Below are 19,225 nucleotides of genomic sequence, written 5' to 3'. Positions count from 1 at the left end.
TTCGAGATGGCGAAACGCTATTTCATTACGTATTTTGTGAACACGTACCGTGGTATCTGTTGACGAAATCGGAAAAATCGCTGGCGTGTTGGTTACGGATACACCACCACGGCTTCCGATGGGAAGATGGACACGTCTCGTACAGTCAGATGAAAAGTCTTATCAACAATGCCATTGGTACGGAACCGTCTCTGATATACGTGAAAGGACTCGAGAAGAAAAAGTGGTTGTGCGAGATTTTGGAAGATGATGTAGAGATTGAAACAATAGATGCGGATTACGAAGATATCGCACGCCTGACGAACTTGGATGTAATCGGAACCTTGCGCTGCGCGTATCACACGAGACATTGCGCTATGCGGAATGTTTGCAAATTGTACAAGTGGTGGTTTGAGCGTAACAAACGTGTAAAACAACTATAATTTATGTTAATAAAATGATGTATATCACACTCGTATGACTTTTATTCCACCTTTTACCCATCACATAATCCACCATATAATATGGTCTATCGCTTATCTCGCAGTAAAATAGGACGTTGAATAGGATGGGGAAAGAGTCTGGTAAAAAAAAAAATAAAAAATAAATTTATTTAATATAAATAATATTTATTAAAAAACTAAAAAAAAATATATGTACATTTGAGCAAACAGAATTTTTTTAATTGCATAAAAATGTTCTTCCGACGCCTTTCCACCACCGCCGCATCGATATCCCTCCGCTTGCCTTGTTTCCTCCGTTCTTTCCTCGCGAGGAATCGACTGGCGAAACCGACGACTTCGAAAGCGCGCCGCAGGAACCTCGCCCGACCAAGTTTTCCTCCGACTCTTCTTCTCCACCACCACCTGTTTGAACTGCAAAAAGTCAAAATTAAAAATTAATGAATTAATTAAAAAAATTTGAGTATGAAAATATAAAATCGAAAAATTTGTAGTGTTAAATCAACTCACCTCTCGATTTTCTTCTTTTTACTTTACTCCCCCGTTTGATAATTGTAATCGGGAGAGTAAGAAATCACAGGGGGGCTGTATCCTGTGAAAATTTTATTGTTTAAAAAAATAAAATTCCAGCATAAAAGTAACTGTAAAAATTTTCAATCTTTCTTACCTCTGTCACCCATTCCCCATCCGTCTTGCGCGTAGCTTTCCTCATCCCCTCCTTCATAATACCTCTCCTCTTCCTCAGTCTGTAATTCCTCTTCCTCAGTCTGTAATTCTTCTTCCTGCTCTTCCTCCTCCTCGCGAAGTGAGCTCGTCGATTCGTCGCTCGCGAGATCGACGAGCTCAGGCGTTAGAACAATTCGAGCGCGAGCTAAAACATTAAATTTTTTTTTGTAAAATTTCCTAATATAAAATCGATGCTGTTATTTTATTTCATATAAATAATGTATGCAGCGACTTACACGAGGGTCCGGCTTTGTCGCTCGCGAGATCGACGAGCTCAGGCGTTAGAACAATTCGAGCGCGAGCTGAAACATTAAATTTTTTTTTGTAAAATTTCCTAATATAAAATCGATGCTGTTATTTCATATAAATAATGTATACAGCGACTTACACAAGGGTCCGGCCTCAGGCGAGGTATCTGCTCAACGTCTTACCCCGAGACGTCGAGTAGCTCGCTCGTCACGGTTTTGACGCGTACTACGCACCACACCCTCCACCACCATGGTTTTTTTAGGTGTTGGATGTTGTAGCGTTCCTAAAAAAAAAAAAAAAAAAAATGATTTTAATTTTTTAAAACTTTGTTTTAATATTTATAATACAAAAAATAGAAACTTACCATTTTTTACCGCACCATGATAGCAATTCGACAGCCTGATGATATAGCCTCTCGCATCTTCTTCCTCGTTGTCGTTGAACGCTCGTCTTGTCTCGATTATTTCACCAGCAATAATCAAGAGCTGCAGATAAATCGAAAAATGTTCCAACCGAAATAACACAGCGAGCACCGCACTAGGGCACGCACCCGCAAACTTTGCGAATACCGCATAATTATTATCGTCGTTGTCGGATAACGATGATAAATAATTATCGATGCATAGCCCGTTTAAGTTACACGCCAATCGCAAACACGAATCAATAATTTTCCGCAAACTAGACATTTTTAAAACGAATAACCAGCTCCCGGATGATTTCCTACGTTCCACTCGAGCCTTGAGAAGTTAATACGTCGATGCAATAGTTAATCCCGGCTTATATACCCTTACATCAAAGATGCCGCTAAATCTTATTATAATCTAATTATGTTCACAGATAGCTAACATTCGTATCGATATCCACTATAGTTTACAATAATATGTCGAAGACGAGATAACTCGCTCGACAATAGCATTTCCTTTTCGAGGAACAGTAATCGTGGATCTAAGGTTTCGCTAGGACGATAGGTGCTAAGCTATTCGTCGCTAACTAACATTCGTATCGATATCCACTATAGTTTACAATAATACGTCGAAGACGAGATAACTCGCTCGACAGTAGCATTTCCTTTTCGAGGAACAGTAATCGTGGATCTAAGGTTTCGCTAGGACGATAGGCGATAGGCCAGCGTATCATATTTCCATTTATTCAACGTCTATCGTACGTCTTTGAACCTCTATCGAACGTCTATCGTACATCTTTTAACGTATTGTTGAACGTCTTACGTACAACTTTTAACATCTTTTGTACATCTTTTCAACATTACTTAAACTACTTTTAACATCTATCAAACGTCTTTTAACGTTTATTACTACAGCGAAATTGATGTTTTTGCGTCGAGCTGTATATAAGGTGTGCGGAAGAGAGAAATTTATCAGTTCAAAGTGTGCACGCGGTGGAGAAAAAAGTATAGAAAATGGAGCGTGATCAGAATAGAAAAACTTTCGAATACGAGAAGTGTAAAGATTGCGGAGTGTACCACAAGCCGATAGCTGTGGTCGAGCCTCGTCCGAGGACGACTCAAGCGCCTCCCGTCCCTCCTCGTAATCGTGAAAGGCGTTAAAGGCTCGGTTGAAACAATTTTTTTTTTGTAAAAAATATTGTATAGATGAAAAAAAAAATATGAATAAAATTTGTTAATACTAATCTTATTGCGATTTTTTTCTCCTTTCACCTACCATCCTTAAATTACATATTAAGTTTAGATTAGAGTTCCTATTAAATTTATATTTTACTGCGGATAATTTGTATTAAGAAGAAAACATAAGTATATTATTGGTGTTTAGAATAAATGCATAACTTAAATAATTCACTCTATATTATTCACCACAATTAAAAGAAAAAAAAAAAATGATAGTCACTGGTTCGCTCGTTTCCTTCTATTGTGTAGTGTAACATGACGCGCGCGCTTATCTCGCAGTAGGATAGGTCAGTGAATAAGATGAGGCACAGGAATAATAATTCAAATTATTTTATTGATAAATAATATTTATTAAAAATAATTAGTTCCGCATACATGGTTCAGTGTTGTATACTCCGTTATCCCGGTTCTGCAAAAACATTGTTCATTCTTTTCTTGCACTGAGGTGTTGCATACTCCGTTCTCCCGGTTCTGCAAAATGTGTACGATCGATGTTTGATGTTGAGGAGTTGTGTGTACTTTGTGCAAATGTATCGATGTCGGCACCTTCTCTGGATGCATTTTTCTAATTTTTTCCAGTATCGCTGATCTATACTGCTTCGGTATCATATAATATATGTAGTCATAATAGTGTGAAGAGATCCTTGATATTAGACTATTCTGAGCGCATAACGAGCACAACTTTTCCATCAATATCGGCAGGATAGATTCTATTAAAAACGTCGAAAATTCCTCCTCGGAATATTCTAGTACACTGTCGTCAATTTCACTCGTCCATTCGATAAATTGTTGTCGAAATATAGTATCCGGAATATATGGTTTAATGAATGCAGGAAATGTTGTATACTTTCAATTATTTCCTCACTGTTTTTATATTTCCTTCTACATTCCCGACATGTTGTTAACCAATCTGTGAGAGTACTCAGATTTTCCTCTCGTAAGATGAGACTGTCTTCCATCTCTGTAATAAATAAAAATTATTAAAATAAAAAAATATCCAATTAGTTATTACGCATTCGAAAAATGTGTATTAAAGATATTTTAAAAATGTGTACTTTACCTATTTCAGTTTGCACAGAGTGCAATCTTTCCTGTACGGTGGGGGCCCGTCGATGTGGTCACGCTGCCACGACTGGTTGTAGTGCAACGAGCACCGACGATAACCTTGCACTTCCGGATCCGCTCTTAAATGATCCGGTAGCCTATCCCACACGTGATCCACAAACCGAGCAAAGTTTTTTATAAGAATCACTTTCGGCACGATTTCTAATTGCTCCGCGGACAAGCTCAGAATGTCACGTTCGTCCAATAGCGCGATGAACATTTCGACTGTTACCTCGACTTGGTCTTGATGGACCTTATATACCCGCTTGTTGCACACGACATTGATTAAAACTATCGATGGTTCATATTTGCATTAACAATCCTTATCTTATCTCTTCCGGGAATTATTGTGATCTGATACTCCCCACCATTCCAAAATTACCTCCTCTCCTCCAAACACGATGACGCATCTAGCAACATGGCGATGCCTACAATTTGTATTAACAATCATTATCACACCCTCTAAGAAACGGCGCTCAAATGCTGCCTCTTTGTTCTAAAATACAGCGATGACGCAATCCGTAAACCTGCACGAACCTACATACTATAAACATAATGATTCCGACAACATGGCGCTCTACTTTGATGCGTAGAAAAAAAAAACCTGCACCAATAAACAGTTCTCTTTCCAATAAACAATCCTTATCTTTTCCGGGAATCCTTATCTCGCGATTTGTATTAACAATCCTTATCTTCCGGGAATTATTGTAATCTGATACCCCTACCACTCCACATTTACCCCCTCTCCTCCAAAAACGAAGACGTCATTACCCCCTCCACTGTTATCCGATACCCCTCTTCCCCTCTTCACCCGCGCACCCCCTCATTGCCCCATGGGTTAGAATCATCATAGTATAACTACTAACGGCGAAATAGTGATTGAAAGCGGCGTGAAATAAATACAAGAGCGACGGTGAAATAAATATGAAGGCGACGGAGAAATAATTATTTAGGCAACCGGTAAAATAATTATGTAAAGCAACGGTGGACGAATTACGAAAGCTTGACGTGAGGCGTCTTGGTGCGATCAGAGCGCAAGCGCGGGCAATCGTGTCGCAACGGTTGGTACAACGCAACGCTCGTCGGTGAGTGCGTTCGTGACGATATCGCGAGTCCGTTCAATCGTAGATCGTAACGGGTCATTCGACGGCGCGGATTGGTCGACGTAGTTTGCCCGCTGAATGGATTCTGCGGATGAATCCCGGTGCGTGGCAACGCAAAATTAGGAACAGGACGTCGAGTATGCTTGACGGGAGTACGAGAACGCTCGCACTAGAAGCTTTGAGGCCGAAACTGGTCGGCGGACGTACGAGAACACTCGTACGAAGGCGGATTCAGAGCGGCGACTCGAATAAGTATGAGGGAATGCCCTGCATACGAAATTCGATGCCTGGAGGAGTCGAGTACGCTCGACGGGGTATACGAGGACGCTCGTGTACCTGGAATAAGGCATAGAATCCGAGTACTCTCGGTCGAACTACGAGAACGCTCGCAGCAGGATTGTTCGCTGGCTAGCAGCGAACAGGATCTGGTGAGAAGACGTTCAGCCGGGCCTCTTTTATACCCGGCTGGCAGCCGAATGATTTCGAATCGGCAAGCATCGGCGGTTTCGGCGGCGAGTCCCCCACAAAACGAAATTTCGGAACGGTCGGGTGTGGAGGATTTTCGGCGGTTGACCGCCGTTGTTACGATAAGAAATTTATCGGCGCTCGATGCGCCTTTGGTGGGCTACGGACGATGGACGGTCCGTAGCCGTAACGATGCAGCTTGCGGACTGCACCGTTACATACTTATAAAATTTTATAATCACAATGTTGCCGCATATTTAATGATCCCTAATATATACCCCATCACATTTGTTTTAAAGAATTATTTTAAGATTTCAACAGAAACATTTCAATAATATTTTATTAGCAAATATTTGAAAATTGTTAACACTTTGTAAATTTTATCATATAAATATTCACATTTGCAATATTGAAACATATATTACAATTTCATTATTTAAGTTTGTATCATAATAAATTTGTGTATGATGCTTTTTATATTATCCTAGAATTGTACTTACATTTATGAATTTCAGTTACAATTTTTTAACAATTTTTGAGGTTTTCACAATTAAATATAAAAAATAAATTTCTTTATAGTATTTCTTTTGTAAATAATGCATATAAACAGTAAATATTATTTTAAAAATAATTTTTAAATATGTACTATTTTTTCTTTTATTTTACTACTTTACAAATGATGTTTTTTGTGTATATCCCCAAATTATATTTTATTTTCATTGATATTACAGTCTAAATACGAGTACAAAGCAATTTGTATTACAAATGCATCTGTTGCAGCAATATTTAACATTATAAACATTAAATATCTAGCGCTATAATTTGCAATATATGTAATTTATAGCGCCTTTCTAATTTACTTTTCAATTTTTATTACGCAATTTCCAGTGCTATCAATATTTTACAAAATAAAAGTATTTTTTCGATAAAAATTCAAAGCATTTCTATATTAAAGGAGCGAGAGAGAAAACACTAAAGCGTGCGAGAGAGACAGCTACTGTTTGACGATGAGATCATCATGCTCTTCCCTTCCTTCGTCGCCCTTCGCCAACAAGCTGTTTCTAGCTCCCCCTTTACTTCGTCGCCCCTCGCCTACAAGCTGTTCTAGCTCCCCCCTTACTTCATCGTCCCTCGCCCACAACCGGTTTGCCTGAGGTAACCTTCTCTCTATAGATCTTGTATATACATAGAAAATATAGGGACGGAGTATATCGATGCGGGAAGGGGGGAAGCCAGTGCGGGAGGGAGCGGAGGTAAATCCGCCATGATACTGTGCCCATTTCTTATTCGCTGTTGTTCCGCGCAAGCGTTGTAAGACGTCAAGATATCTGTGCAGTGTGCAGCAAAGTAAAGAAAATTATCAGTGCAGTGCAGTGTGCAGTAAAAATTAAGTTATAAAGAAAAACGTAATCGTGCATTGTGCGAAAATGGTGTTGTGCTTTGTACCTTCATGCAAAAATTGATCGGATTATCGAAACTGGAAAAAAGATATTGATAAGGAGAATCGTTTAAAAATTACATTTTACAGCAACAAAAATAATTTAATAAGTTTAAAAAGCGGAGGATTAGTACAACCATCTGAAGATGTAATTCGAATTTGTCGTCAAAGTGAAATCGAAATTCGATGCATTATTCATAAGAATAATGGAACATTAATATCAGAATTTCATGAACATATATTTCAAATAAAGTGTTGGCAAAATTTATTAATGCCAATATATTTCACGATTTAAATAAACATGCATGTGATCAATTATCGCTAGAAAATCATTTTATCCATTTAACACGCGCTATTATTAAAAAATACGTAAAAATTAGATTACATTATATTGCGTTAAATATTTGCGACAATTCAAATAGTCAACGCCAATTTTTTAATAAACTTATATTGTTCAAAGGCCAATAAAAATTGTTACACACAAAATTTGTATTTATTTGCAAAAACAACATATCTTTAATATTATTTATTTCTTAACAAATTAACACAATTCCAACCTATGCAATTTTTATACTTTCATAATAAGAGGTACTGAGCATGCGCAGAATTGCAACCAATAAGAAGTGGGCACACAAATATGGCGGCCCCCCGTCTTTCTGGCTTCCCCCCCCCCTGACCGCGCAATTGAGCTTTAAGCCCACGGACTAAGGAATAGAGGGACCGAGTCTAAAGTCCTAGTTTAGGCGAGAGGGGATGGTAATTCAAGCGTGCGGGGGGGACTGCTTTCCGCCATATTGATGTAGCGATTCTCACACAGAGATTCTGTGTCTGTGACATGGTTACACTCGTGTAGTGGTGCCACTAGACATAACGAGTGACAAGCGTAAAGAGGTTAGGCGGTTTTATTATTGTTGTACTATAAATTTTATAAAATACTTTAACTTTTATTACTCTGAGGCTCTGCATACAGTAGACAAAATATTAGAAATAGCAATAAACATTTAATATTAAAAAAAAAAATTATTTTACATCTAACAAGAGAATAAAATATATTAATTAGTTCCAATTCTTAATTCATGCATTAATTTTTTCTATTTTTAAAATAAATAATTCCAATTTCTTATTTCTAATATTTAATAATTATTCCTATTTCTATTTCCTATTTTGTTTATTGTGTGCAGGATCTGACTTTCATTTTTCACACATACGCAAATAGTGAGTTCTATGTGTGGTGATTACTAAACAAATATGGCGGCCCCCCCCCCCCGCCGCAAACGTGCTCCCCCGGTACAGCTTGCTCCGTCCCTCTATTCCTTAGTCCGTGTTTAAGCCTAAAGCTGGAAGCACATAAAATTGCAAAAGCCATAAGTAGAATGCAGAAGGCATAGCGCATGCGCTATAGTATCTGCATTCTGTCCATGGCTTCTGAATAGCGCATGCGCTATGGCTTCTGCATTCTGCCCATGGCTTCTGAATTTCCAATCTACATAAAAATACATAATGCATAGTCACAAGCATAAGAACTTATTGTAACCGGTCGTAATAAAAGTTTTTAAGAAGAAAATAAAAACAAAAAACGAATTTATATTGATTAACACGTAAGTTTTTTTACTATTATATTACATTATCAATGGAATACAAATATAAACTGACAATGACAGTATATAATTATTCGTGTAAATTCTCAGTTTCATAAACAGTATTTTGAGGTTAATTTTACTTTGCACATTTCTGAAATTGTAATTTATTGCAAAATAAACACATCTTATAAATTTTGGTACGTTTCATGTTTAATGCTTAAAATTTATAGAATCGATCCTTATGGCCTTCGATTACATGGATTACTGTCATAATGTACAGATGTCTGAAAATGAAGGAAATGAAAACCTGAATCCTGATGAATTGACTTTACAAGATGACGAAGAGAGAACTTTTGATGATCTGTTAATCAATATTGTAAAAAGCTATCCACACTTATATGATACTAGTTGCAAAGATTATCGTGATGTGATAAAAAAAGAAAACTCTTGGGTAAAAATATCTAAAATTTTGAACACATTTGGTAAGTTTTATCTTTTAATATTTAACAATATTACTAATGAGCTATTCAATTCATTAACATGCATTTGTACTAAATCTGTATTAAATCAATTAGTTGATTATTAAATTTGTTTATTTAACATATTTTAGCAGATGTTTGCTGCAATCGATGGACTCGTCTAAGAGACTCTTTCTCTAAAAAAAAGAAAATAAGACAAAATAAAACAAAACGTGGAAGTGGAGCCTCTAAAAGACGAGGATTTGTTTATTTCGAGTCAATGAAATTTATTGACAAATTTGTCAAAACTAGAAAATAAGAATCCATTTTGATTTTGTATTCTTATAAGCGAGATAGGGTGAATGGCCATATTACTGGCAGTGTACATATTACTGTCAGTTAATATTTAATGATTTTTTAAAATCTAACTGTTCGAAAACTCAGAAGGAAAGGAAATAAAGGGAAAGCGCGATATGCCGGCGCTCGTGATCGGAAAAAGATTGGTGGTTCGCGCGGCGACAATAGGTGAGGCCGTGAAATAGTTCACTCGCGTTTCGTAACATGTCGGTGGTCTTTTATTCCGCACGACCACAAGTGCACACAACTACTTCGTCACAATAGACAGCCAAATAACGTACAAAATATAATACAGTGACTTCAATGACCCGATATTTAAAACGACTCGGAGGTCGACCCGGCACACGTGTGTCTCAACTCAGCCATCCTCAGCGACCTCCTCCTTCGTCACGACGGATGTGACGACACGACAGCGCTAATCATGTATCGATCTACGCGGAAATCCAGATAAACGCTATCGATAGCTCCGAGCTACGCCGCGATCTCGGAGATGGCGCGCGCATTTCGGATTGCGCGCTTCGTGTCACACTTGCACGAACATACCGCTCGCCTCGCTTATTTAATAAGCGACAAAAACACTTTATAATGAACTAATGACTACTTATATCAGCTGACTAAGATTAATACTGATTTACATTTTAGCAGTATGCATAAACTTAATTAATCTACACTTAACCTATAGATATCTCTAGATATCACAGACGCGAATTATTGGGCGTTGGGCGCCGCCCGCCGTAGGGTATGATACTCAAGAAGCAAAAAAAACTAAACGAAGCTACGAATTGTGATCCTCTTCGTCTCGATCAGCGATCGGAAGAAGACACAATTTGTGAATCGGTCGTCGAACGGTAGAGGTCGCAGTCCTCACTTCGCAAACGCGGATCAACCCATCTTCACCCGGGAAGCACTGGGTTATACGCCCTAATTCCCATTTAGAGGGTGGTGCATTGTCGTTTTTAATGATAACGATGTCACCCACGCTCATATTCGCGCATTGATTGTGCCACTTATTGCGCTTCTGCAAAGAGTTCAGAAAGTCTAAGCGCCAAACCTGCCAAAATCGGTCTCGCATCTGCTGCACGAGTTGATATCTAGTCAATCTCGATTCCTGACGATCTAATAGCGACGCATCAGGCAACGCAAGAAGTGGAGCGCCGGTCAAGAAGTGACCAGGAGTCAGATACGATAGATCGTCGGGGGAGTTCGAGAGTCCAGCGATCGGTCGCGAATTTAGGCAGGCCTCTACCTGGCACAACAGTGTCTCTAATTCGTCAATGGTGAGCGTATGTACGCCAACGATACGCTTTAAGTGGTGTTTGACTGACTTTACTCCAGCCTCCCAGATCCCGCCAAAGTGCGGAGCGGAGGCTGGAATAAAGTGCCATTCTATGCCTAACAAGGCCATAGAGGATTCGACGGCGCCATCGCACATACTAGCGTAAAATATACGGTATAATTCCGTTTGCGCGCCACGGAAATTTGTTCCGTTATCGCTAAGCACGATCGCAGGAATACCGCGTCGTGATGAAAATCGTCGAAAAGCGGCGATGAATGCGGCGGAAGACAAATCGGTAACGAGTTCCATATGCACGGCACGGGTGATCAAGCACACGAAAAGGGCTATATAGGCCTTACGGGATTGATGACCACGTCCGGCAAAGGCGCGCACTGGCAAGGGTCCGGCATAATCTATTCCAACTTTCAAAAACGGACGCGCCACATTAGTTCGTATTTCGGGCAAATGAGCCATTTTTTGACTGCTCAGATTTGCACGATGTCGAGAGCAGATGACACACTGACCAATAACTGAACTGACAATTATTTTTGCTCGGAGTATCCAATACTCCTCTCGGAGTAGACGTAATGTTAACGACGTTCCCCCATGGAGAGTGCGTAAATGTGCATCACGCACTATTAAACGCGTCAGAGGAGTCTGGCTCAGGATTACCGGATGCTTCCGAGCGAAAGTCAATGGAGCGTGCATTAATCTGCCTCCCATACGAATGGTTCCGTCATCATCAATGAACGGATCCAATGAAAGCAGCGAACTCGACCGTGGTAATCTTTGCCCGGCTCGCAATAAATGAAGTTCCGTCGCATATAACGACGACTGTATGACTTTGATCCAAAAAGTTTTGGCTTCCGTCATCAACTGCGCGGTGTATAAAATCTCCGTACATGGAAGCTGTCGTCGTGTCAGTTTCACGAAGCGTAGAATCAACGCAGTTATCTTGAGCAATTTGCTCCAATCAGAATAACGAGTGGATAGATCCCACTCGGAGACCTTGGTGAAGTGAGTGACGACTGACCGAGCCTCAAGGTCAGAAGTCGGCAGACTCTCAGGCGAGTCGACCGAGGGCCAGGCTTCGGGCTCACAGGAAAGCCACGAAGGCCCGTACCACCATAGTGTATTTTTAATCAATTGAGTCGGAGAGACTCCACGAGAAGCTAAATCCGCAGGATTGTCCTGCGTAGGAACATGACGCCAATTTGCCGGTGGACATTGCGTTTGGATGAGAGACACCCGATTCGCCACGAATACCTTCCATGTGGCCGGAGGCTTACTAAGCCAGGCCAATGTGACGGTGGAATCCGTCCAGGCGTAAATGGGGGCCTGCTCGAGATTTAACGCTGAAATAGTCCAAGCAAGAAGTCGCGATAAGAGCTCGGCCGCACAGAGCTCCAAACGAGGAACCGAGACCGTTTTCAACGGAGCAACCTTGCTCTTACTTGTTAATAAGAAAACGTTTGGCTCGTGTTTATGAATCACTCGAAGGTAAATCACGGCTGCGTAAGCGGCCTGGGACGCATCCGCGAACCCATGGATCTCGATACTTGAGTCCTCGCGGGTGCGTACCCAGCGCGGGATACAAACCGTAGCAAGTGAAGTAAGTCCGTGGCAGAAAGATACACACCGTTCATTTAGATCCGACGGTAGTGTCGTGTCCCAATCGATCTTAGACAGCCACAACTGTTGAATAAGGATCTTACTGATAATAATGGTCGGCGACAGCCAACCTAGTGGATCGTAGATTCTCGATATATACGAGAGAAAGGTGCGTTTCGTTATGGTCGACGGAACCTCTGATCTAATGCGAAAACTAAAGGCATCCTCTAGTGGTGCCCAATATATGCCAAGAATTTTTAATTGATCATCCTCTTTAAAATCTACGTTTTGTGCAGGATCGCGAATCGTTTCGGATAAATCATAGATTAAATCTGGACAATTGGAACTCCATTTGTGTAGAGGAAACCCGCCCGCGTTGGTCAGTCCTATCATCTGCTCTCGAATCTCGCGACATTCTTCTATCTCCGACGCGCCAAAAAATATATCGTCAACGTATGAATTAACTATGACGTTATGCGCAGCCAGAGGGAAGCGATGCTTCTCGTCCTCTGCTAACTGTCGCAAGACGCGTAATGCTAAAAAAGGGGCAGGAGCGGTACCATAAGTTACCGTCCGTAACCGATACGGAACAACCGCGTCTTTCTCCGATTGCCTCCAGAGAATTAACTGAAAGCGCGTATGATCATCGTGCACGCGAATTTGCCGAAACATCTTCGCAATATCGGCGGCACACACAAACCGGTGCCAGCGCCAACGTAACAGGATGGCACATAGATCAGCCTGCAATTTTGGTCCGATAAGGAGGCAGTCGTTGAGAGACTTTCCATTGCTAGTGCGCGCAGACGCGTTAAATACAACCCTTACCTTCGTCGAAGCGCTACTTGGCTTTAATACCGGATGATGCGGTATAAAGCATCGCTGTTCCTCGACTTCCGAGGGCGTAAACGGACTCATATGTCCTAATCTTAAATATTCGGTCAAAAAAGCATTATATTCGACAGCCAACTGTCGATCCTTTTTCAACCGACGCTCCAAAGACGAATACATATGGAGCGAATTTTTGTGAGAATCCCCAATATCAAGTGGAAGATCTCCCTTAAACGGCAACGCAACATGGTATCTTCCTGACGCATCACGATTAGTAGTCGCGGCGAAGAGATCTTCGCAATGATTATCCTCAGCGGATAACTTGTTCTGCGAAGGAATCTCCTCAACCTCCCAAAAGCGTTCGATCGCACGAGTCAAATCGGTATTAAATGTCACGTGTAATGACGAAACAGTCGTATGCGACGACAAGACATTAACAGGGCCGTCGTCCACTGGACCGCGCAGCACCCACCCAAATCGTGAATGAATAGCGTACGGTTCTCCGGGAAACTTCACCCGATCTGGAAGTATTATTTCGTCATAACAATCGGCACCGAGTATTAAGTCGATCGGCTTATCACTGCAGGGGTCGGGGTCAGCCAATGTCAGTTGACCGACGCCGATCCACTCAGAGGCTTCAACAACTCGTCGCGGAACATAACTAGAGAGACGAGATAAAATAAGAGGCTCGATCACGACGACAAGCTGAGAGTTAATTCGCGACCGTAATTCAACGCGGGTGGAGTGCTTTACGATCCCGGAAACGGTGGCGCCAGTACCCGAAATTGAAGCAGAGCACGCAATTCTTTGTACGCGTAACGTTTGAGCAGCTGCTTCAGAGATTAGCGAACACTCGGAGCCAGAATCTAAAACTGCACGGAATGGCAGTTCACGATCTTCGGCCGTACGCACATGTACCCACGCTGTCGCAATTAACACTGGCTTTAACGTCTTTGACTCGGCGATTCCCGAATGACAGGAAGTTACATTAGATAAGTTCGCGGAATCGTTATTCGAAATGGAAGTAACCACGTTACCATGTATTAACTCTAAATCCGATGCACGCGGCGAGAATGCTTGATGAAGCATCTTATGATGTCGTTTCTTACATTTATCGCAACCCGGTTTGGTCTTACAGCTCGGCGGAAAATGTCCTTTCGTGAGACAATTAAAACATAAATGCGCCGCTCGGACGGAATCTAAACGTTCGCTCGCAGGCATAACCTTAAACTTCGCGCACTTCGATACGTTATGAGCCGCTGAACACAAATGACATACAGAAGTGTTGGTGTTCGCAACGTGCGAAGTGACCTTAGAGTCAACACCGTTTTTATGTTTCGTATTTTTCGATCCGACATTGTCGCTAAGGCATGTGACTCCGCTTTTAATCGAAGCAACATTTAACGCGTGTATTTTACCGGTCAAAAATTGCTCAAGTTCGTCATAATTCGGAAATGTTTCTCTTTTACCGATGTTCTCTTCCCAACTCTTTCGAATTGTCGGATCCAGACGCATAAGCGTCATAACAACTAGTATAGAATCCCACGACAATTGATTCAAGTTTTCGAGAGAGACAAGTATTTCGCGAGTTTGATTAATTAGAGTCTCTAATGCGGCAGGATTATTGCCGCTTACTGGCTTAAGCTTTAATAAACGAACTATAAGAGAAAAGGTCAAAACTTGAATATCTTGATAATGAGCATTAACTAATTTCCAAGCCGATTCAAAATTCGCATCGGTAATCGGTAAATTTTTAATCAGCGACAATGCCGTACCGGTCAAACTACTTTTAAGATAATAAAACTTTTGTACGTTAGATAGTCCAGACTCACGGATGACCATAGAGTCAAACATATCTCGAAAATGAGCCCAGTCCTTCTGATCTCCGTTGAAAGTCGGCAGAGGGATGCGCTCGAGACTGGTGAATCTGGAAGTCGAAGATGCGTTGGCAGCGTCCCCCCTAGTAGATGTGGTCGAAGGCAGGCTGCTCTGCAAAGCGGTGAGCGCGTCCGTCGCATCCAGAACTCGATCTTCCATGTCGCCAAACTCGGTACCTCGGAGATAATCACTGACGTCCGGATCCGTCGAGTATTCGGTTAACTCCTCGTGATTGCATCGACATTTGGCCCATAGATGCGTTAACGTTTGAAGTTTCGTCGAGACTGTAATGGAGTTGGACGTATCAGTGAGCCTCGCAGCCGAATTGCACGTACGATGAATAGATCGTAAATGTTCTCGTTGTACGACGAGCAGCGCTACAATGCTGCCTTGAGAACGAGTACGAGTTCTCGATCGGTCTGTCGGTACTGTGAGCGTATCTCCAGGCATGATGACGTCACAGTCTATCAGAGTCTAATAAACAATCAGACTCGAACAATCGCAATGATTAGAGTCACTTGTCAATCCGACAATTATCACAAGAACGACGAACGAATCCGAAAACGATGGATTCAAACCGTCGCACTAAATAGAGTCAAATTATTACTCTAATAAATTGTCACAAAGAACGACGTACGAATCGCATAAGCGATATATTCGAACCGTCGCACTGAATAGAGTCAAATTATTATAACTTCGTGGTCACTGAATGTCACTGTTCACGTTACTGTCCGCTAGAATCGAGATTAATCGCTTCTGCTCGCGATTTCACAGACACGCAGAGAAAGGCCGCGTGGCAGTCTATCGCGTATTACGGCACGAAATGCGCATATATAAGGGCGATAACTCGATTCGTCGCTCGTGCACTCGATAGGTTATACACTTTTAATTCACCGACTCACGCACTTATCCGGCTCGAAGGACCATGTTCGAAAACTCAGAAGGAAAGGAAATAAAGGGAAAGCGCGATATGCCGGCGCTCGTGATCGGAAAAAGATTGGTGGTTCGCGCGGCGACAATAGGTGAGGCCGTGAAATAGTTCACTCGCGTTTCGTAACATGTCGGTGGTCTTTTATTCCGCACGACCACAAGTGCACACAACTACTTCGTCACAATAGACAGCCAAATAACGTACAAAATATAATACAGTGACTTCAATGACCCGATATTTAAAACGACTCGGAGGTCGACCCGGCACACGTGTGTCTCAACTCAGCCATCCTCAGCGACCTCCTCCTTCGTCACGACGGATGTGACGACACGACAGCGCTAATCATGTATCGATCTACGCGGAAATCCAGATAAACGCTATCGATAGCTCCGAGCTACGCCGCGATCTCGGAGATGGCGCGCGCATTTCGGATTGCGCGCTTCGTGTCACACTTGCACGAACACTAACTATAAATGTTACATTATTTTAAAAAATGTTTTGAAATGTTTTAAAACATGTTTTAAAAATTTTTAAACATTTTTTAAATAATGTAACATTTATAGTTAGATTAAAAAAAAAGAATCTGAAAACGATGATTTCGAAGAATCTTTTGCTAAGTTGAATAAAGCAGTCGTAGAGCATTTAAAGTCTAAAAAATATGATGTACAAGTGCAGAATGATCCAGATACTTTATTTTGTAATCTGATTATGGCGGAATTGAAGCAATTAAATGATCAGGGGCGGCCTGTGGGGTGGGCGACCTGGGCAACCGCCCGGGGCGCCAGGGCATGGGGGGCGCCGAGAAGAGATCTATGTCCACAAATGGGTTTTTGCACGTATGCGGCTTGCGCTTCTTCGTAAGTGCAGCCGAACTGCATGCCTGAGCTTAGGCCCTTTTCTTTCCAGCACGCGCTAATGTATACTCTGTCCAACGAGAGAAAAGCTGACAGTGCGTGTAGGAGAAGCATAGCAGGCAAAGTGGGGAGAGCGTTGCGTTACCCGAAAGACTCTCCTCACGCTTAAAAAGCCCCTCTACTCCACAGCGGGTGATGCTCTCCCCACTTTGCCCGCTATGCTTCTTCTATGTGTAGGCCTTTCTCTCGTTGAACAGAATACAGCAGGCCTGGCCAAAAGCTTGCTCGCTAGCAGCCTTCAGAGTCCGCTGGATGGGGACTCGGTCCCCACTATCTCGCCGTCCCCACTTATGTTTGTTCGCTATCTTCTGTTCTAAGCCTTAGAACAAAAGATAGCGAACAAACATAAGTGGGGACGGCGAGATAGTGGAGACCGAATCCCCATCCAGCGGACTCTGAAGGCTGCTCGCGAGCAAGCTTTTGACCAGGCCTGGAATACAGAGTATAGTTCTGCCACATAACTAGCGTAACGCAGCAAACCTCGCGCCTCCCAAAAGAGAAAACGCGTCCGCTGGGACATATATGAGCAGCCGCAAAATAGATTTATTCATTTATATATATCTATTAATATATACCTATTTTTTTTTTTTTTGACAATGCCGCCTAAAAAATTATCTGGCACAGCTAATCGGAAAAGAAATAAAACACGCAACAAAAGCAATAAAACTTGTGCAAAATTTTTGGCAGAATTTCTGCATACAGAAATTCAAGCTTCAACTTCACAAAATCTAGCGGAAAATGATAAAAATATTTTAGATACTGCAACTATTTCCCCTAATTCTTCCGAAAATGATATTAATTTCATTCAGAAAGGTGAGCAACAGTCGGAGCAAACATCACCTGTTAAAGAAATAAATATAGAGCTTGATAATGAAGAAGGCAATGATTTATTAATTGCAAATAATCAAAACTTGAAATTTGATTATAAAAATCTTGAATCATGGCCTCCTTTTAAATCTAAAAGTATCCGAGATCATATCGTTGGTATCCTAACAGCACATGTAGATACTGAGAACAATCCAAGAATATTGCAAAAGTATAATTGTAATATTCTCAGAACATTCTCAAATGTACTGCGATGTACGTAATACGTTCTAGGAATCATCGTATGTCCGCGGTATCTTCCATAAAATTTCGCAGGAAAGTCTATAGTTTAAAGACAGTATCAAGATAGGATAAAAATGGGAATGTTGCAATAGATCACATATACATGCACACATTTACACAGCCAAGCGCTGAAACGCGCGCGCGTTCATATATTATATAGGATAATTTAAATTAGGTTAATTAATCAGTCAATTTCTTATTAATTGATATTTTTATTTCAAAATTACGATCGTAAGCGTAAAAATATTTACATAAAATTTACAATATTGCGACGTGAACTAGCCTCGGAATCACGCCAGATCCGAGGGAGCACGCCCAATGGAAATCAGTAACTCGCGGTATCGGCAATAAATGCTCGATTCGATAACTCGCGGTACTCCACGCTCGTCGGGAGCAAGGTGACTCGCGAAATCGGCAATAACTGCACGATTCGGTAACTTGCAGTGCTCCACAAAATTCGGGAGCAAGGTAACTCACGCGATAACGGTAACCGAAAATGGGCACCAGGTGCGAGTAATCGCACCGCGGTATCGGTAACTTTAACAGTTCTCAAAATTGCTCGGCCGCTCCCCGCTCAGTATATGGCAGAGGGGCGCAGTTTTTTTACTTAACGTTAGATATCTGGAGTGAGAGGCTAACGCAAGGATAACTCAATAATTAACAGTTAACAATGATGTATTTCAGTGATTTAGTTTACAAGGGTAAAGATGCTTAAACTATTCGGCCGGAGCCGATACGGCGGAAATAGGTTGATACGATGGTAGGGCCCTTCGCCCTATAAATTCGGTAACAAGAATAGAGTTTGATGCCTACATAAAATCTTGGGAACGTGATCACGATAATTCGCCGCTGATCCGACTATATACAGCCAACGAAGGACTTATATTTTGATCATCCGATACGGCCGGTGAAGGCCAAATAAATATACTTTACGCGACGGTAGCCTAACGGCCAGAAATGATATGTCGCGGGTCGGCTATTTTTCGCGGGCTCTCACGCTTCTCGCTGAGACGCTAACTTTGCGGTAACAGCAGTCTCGCGGAGAACGTTCCCGAATCAAAATCCGCCCGCGGACATTCACCCACGGTACGGTGATAACGCGACCAAAAGACGGTAAT

At 41.6% G+C, this 19,225-nt stretch overlaps 1 protein-coding gene and 1 long non-coding RNA gene across 2 annotated transcripts in view; both read right to left on the bottom strand.

Moving 5' to 3' along the window:
- Positions 1 to 461: 461 nt before the first annotated feature.
- LOC136999340 (uncharacterized) lies at positions 462 to 5,168 on the bottom strand. Its single transcript, XR_010889703.1, has 2 exons — positions 951 to 5,168; positions 462 to 854 (listed from the first exon to the last, which is right to left on the bottom strand). It is a non-coding gene; the product is annotated as an uncharacterized lncRNA (long non-coding RNA).
- Positions 5,169 to 10,337: 5,169 nt separating this feature from the next.
- The window catches only part of LOC136999515 (uncharacterized), a 9,816-nt gene continuing 928 nt past the window's right edge, over positions 10,338 to 19,225 (bottom strand). The window contains exons 2-4 of the mRNA XM_067353856.1: positions 15,110 to 15,629; positions 13,275 to 13,798; positions 10,338 to 13,076 (exon numbers count right to left, since the gene is read on the bottom strand). Of these exons, the coding sequence (XP_067209957.1) occupies positions 10,338 to 13,076; positions 13,275 to 13,798; positions 15,110 to 15,629 (3,783 nt within the window). The remainder of the gene's footprint in view (positions 13,077 to 13,274; positions 13,799 to 15,109; positions 15,630 to 19,225) is intronic.

This window comes from Linepithema humile, chromosome 4 (genome assembly GCF_040581485.1).
Source record: "Linepithema humile isolate Giens D197 chromosome 4, Lhum_UNIL_v1.0, whole genome shotgun sequence".
Lineage (NCBI taxonomy): Eukaryota > Metazoa > Arthropoda > Insecta > Hymenoptera > Formicidae > Linepithema > Linepithema humile.
The sequence above is the reverse complement of the archived record's forward strand: the minus strand, read 5'-3'. Positions and strand labels throughout refer to the sequence as shown.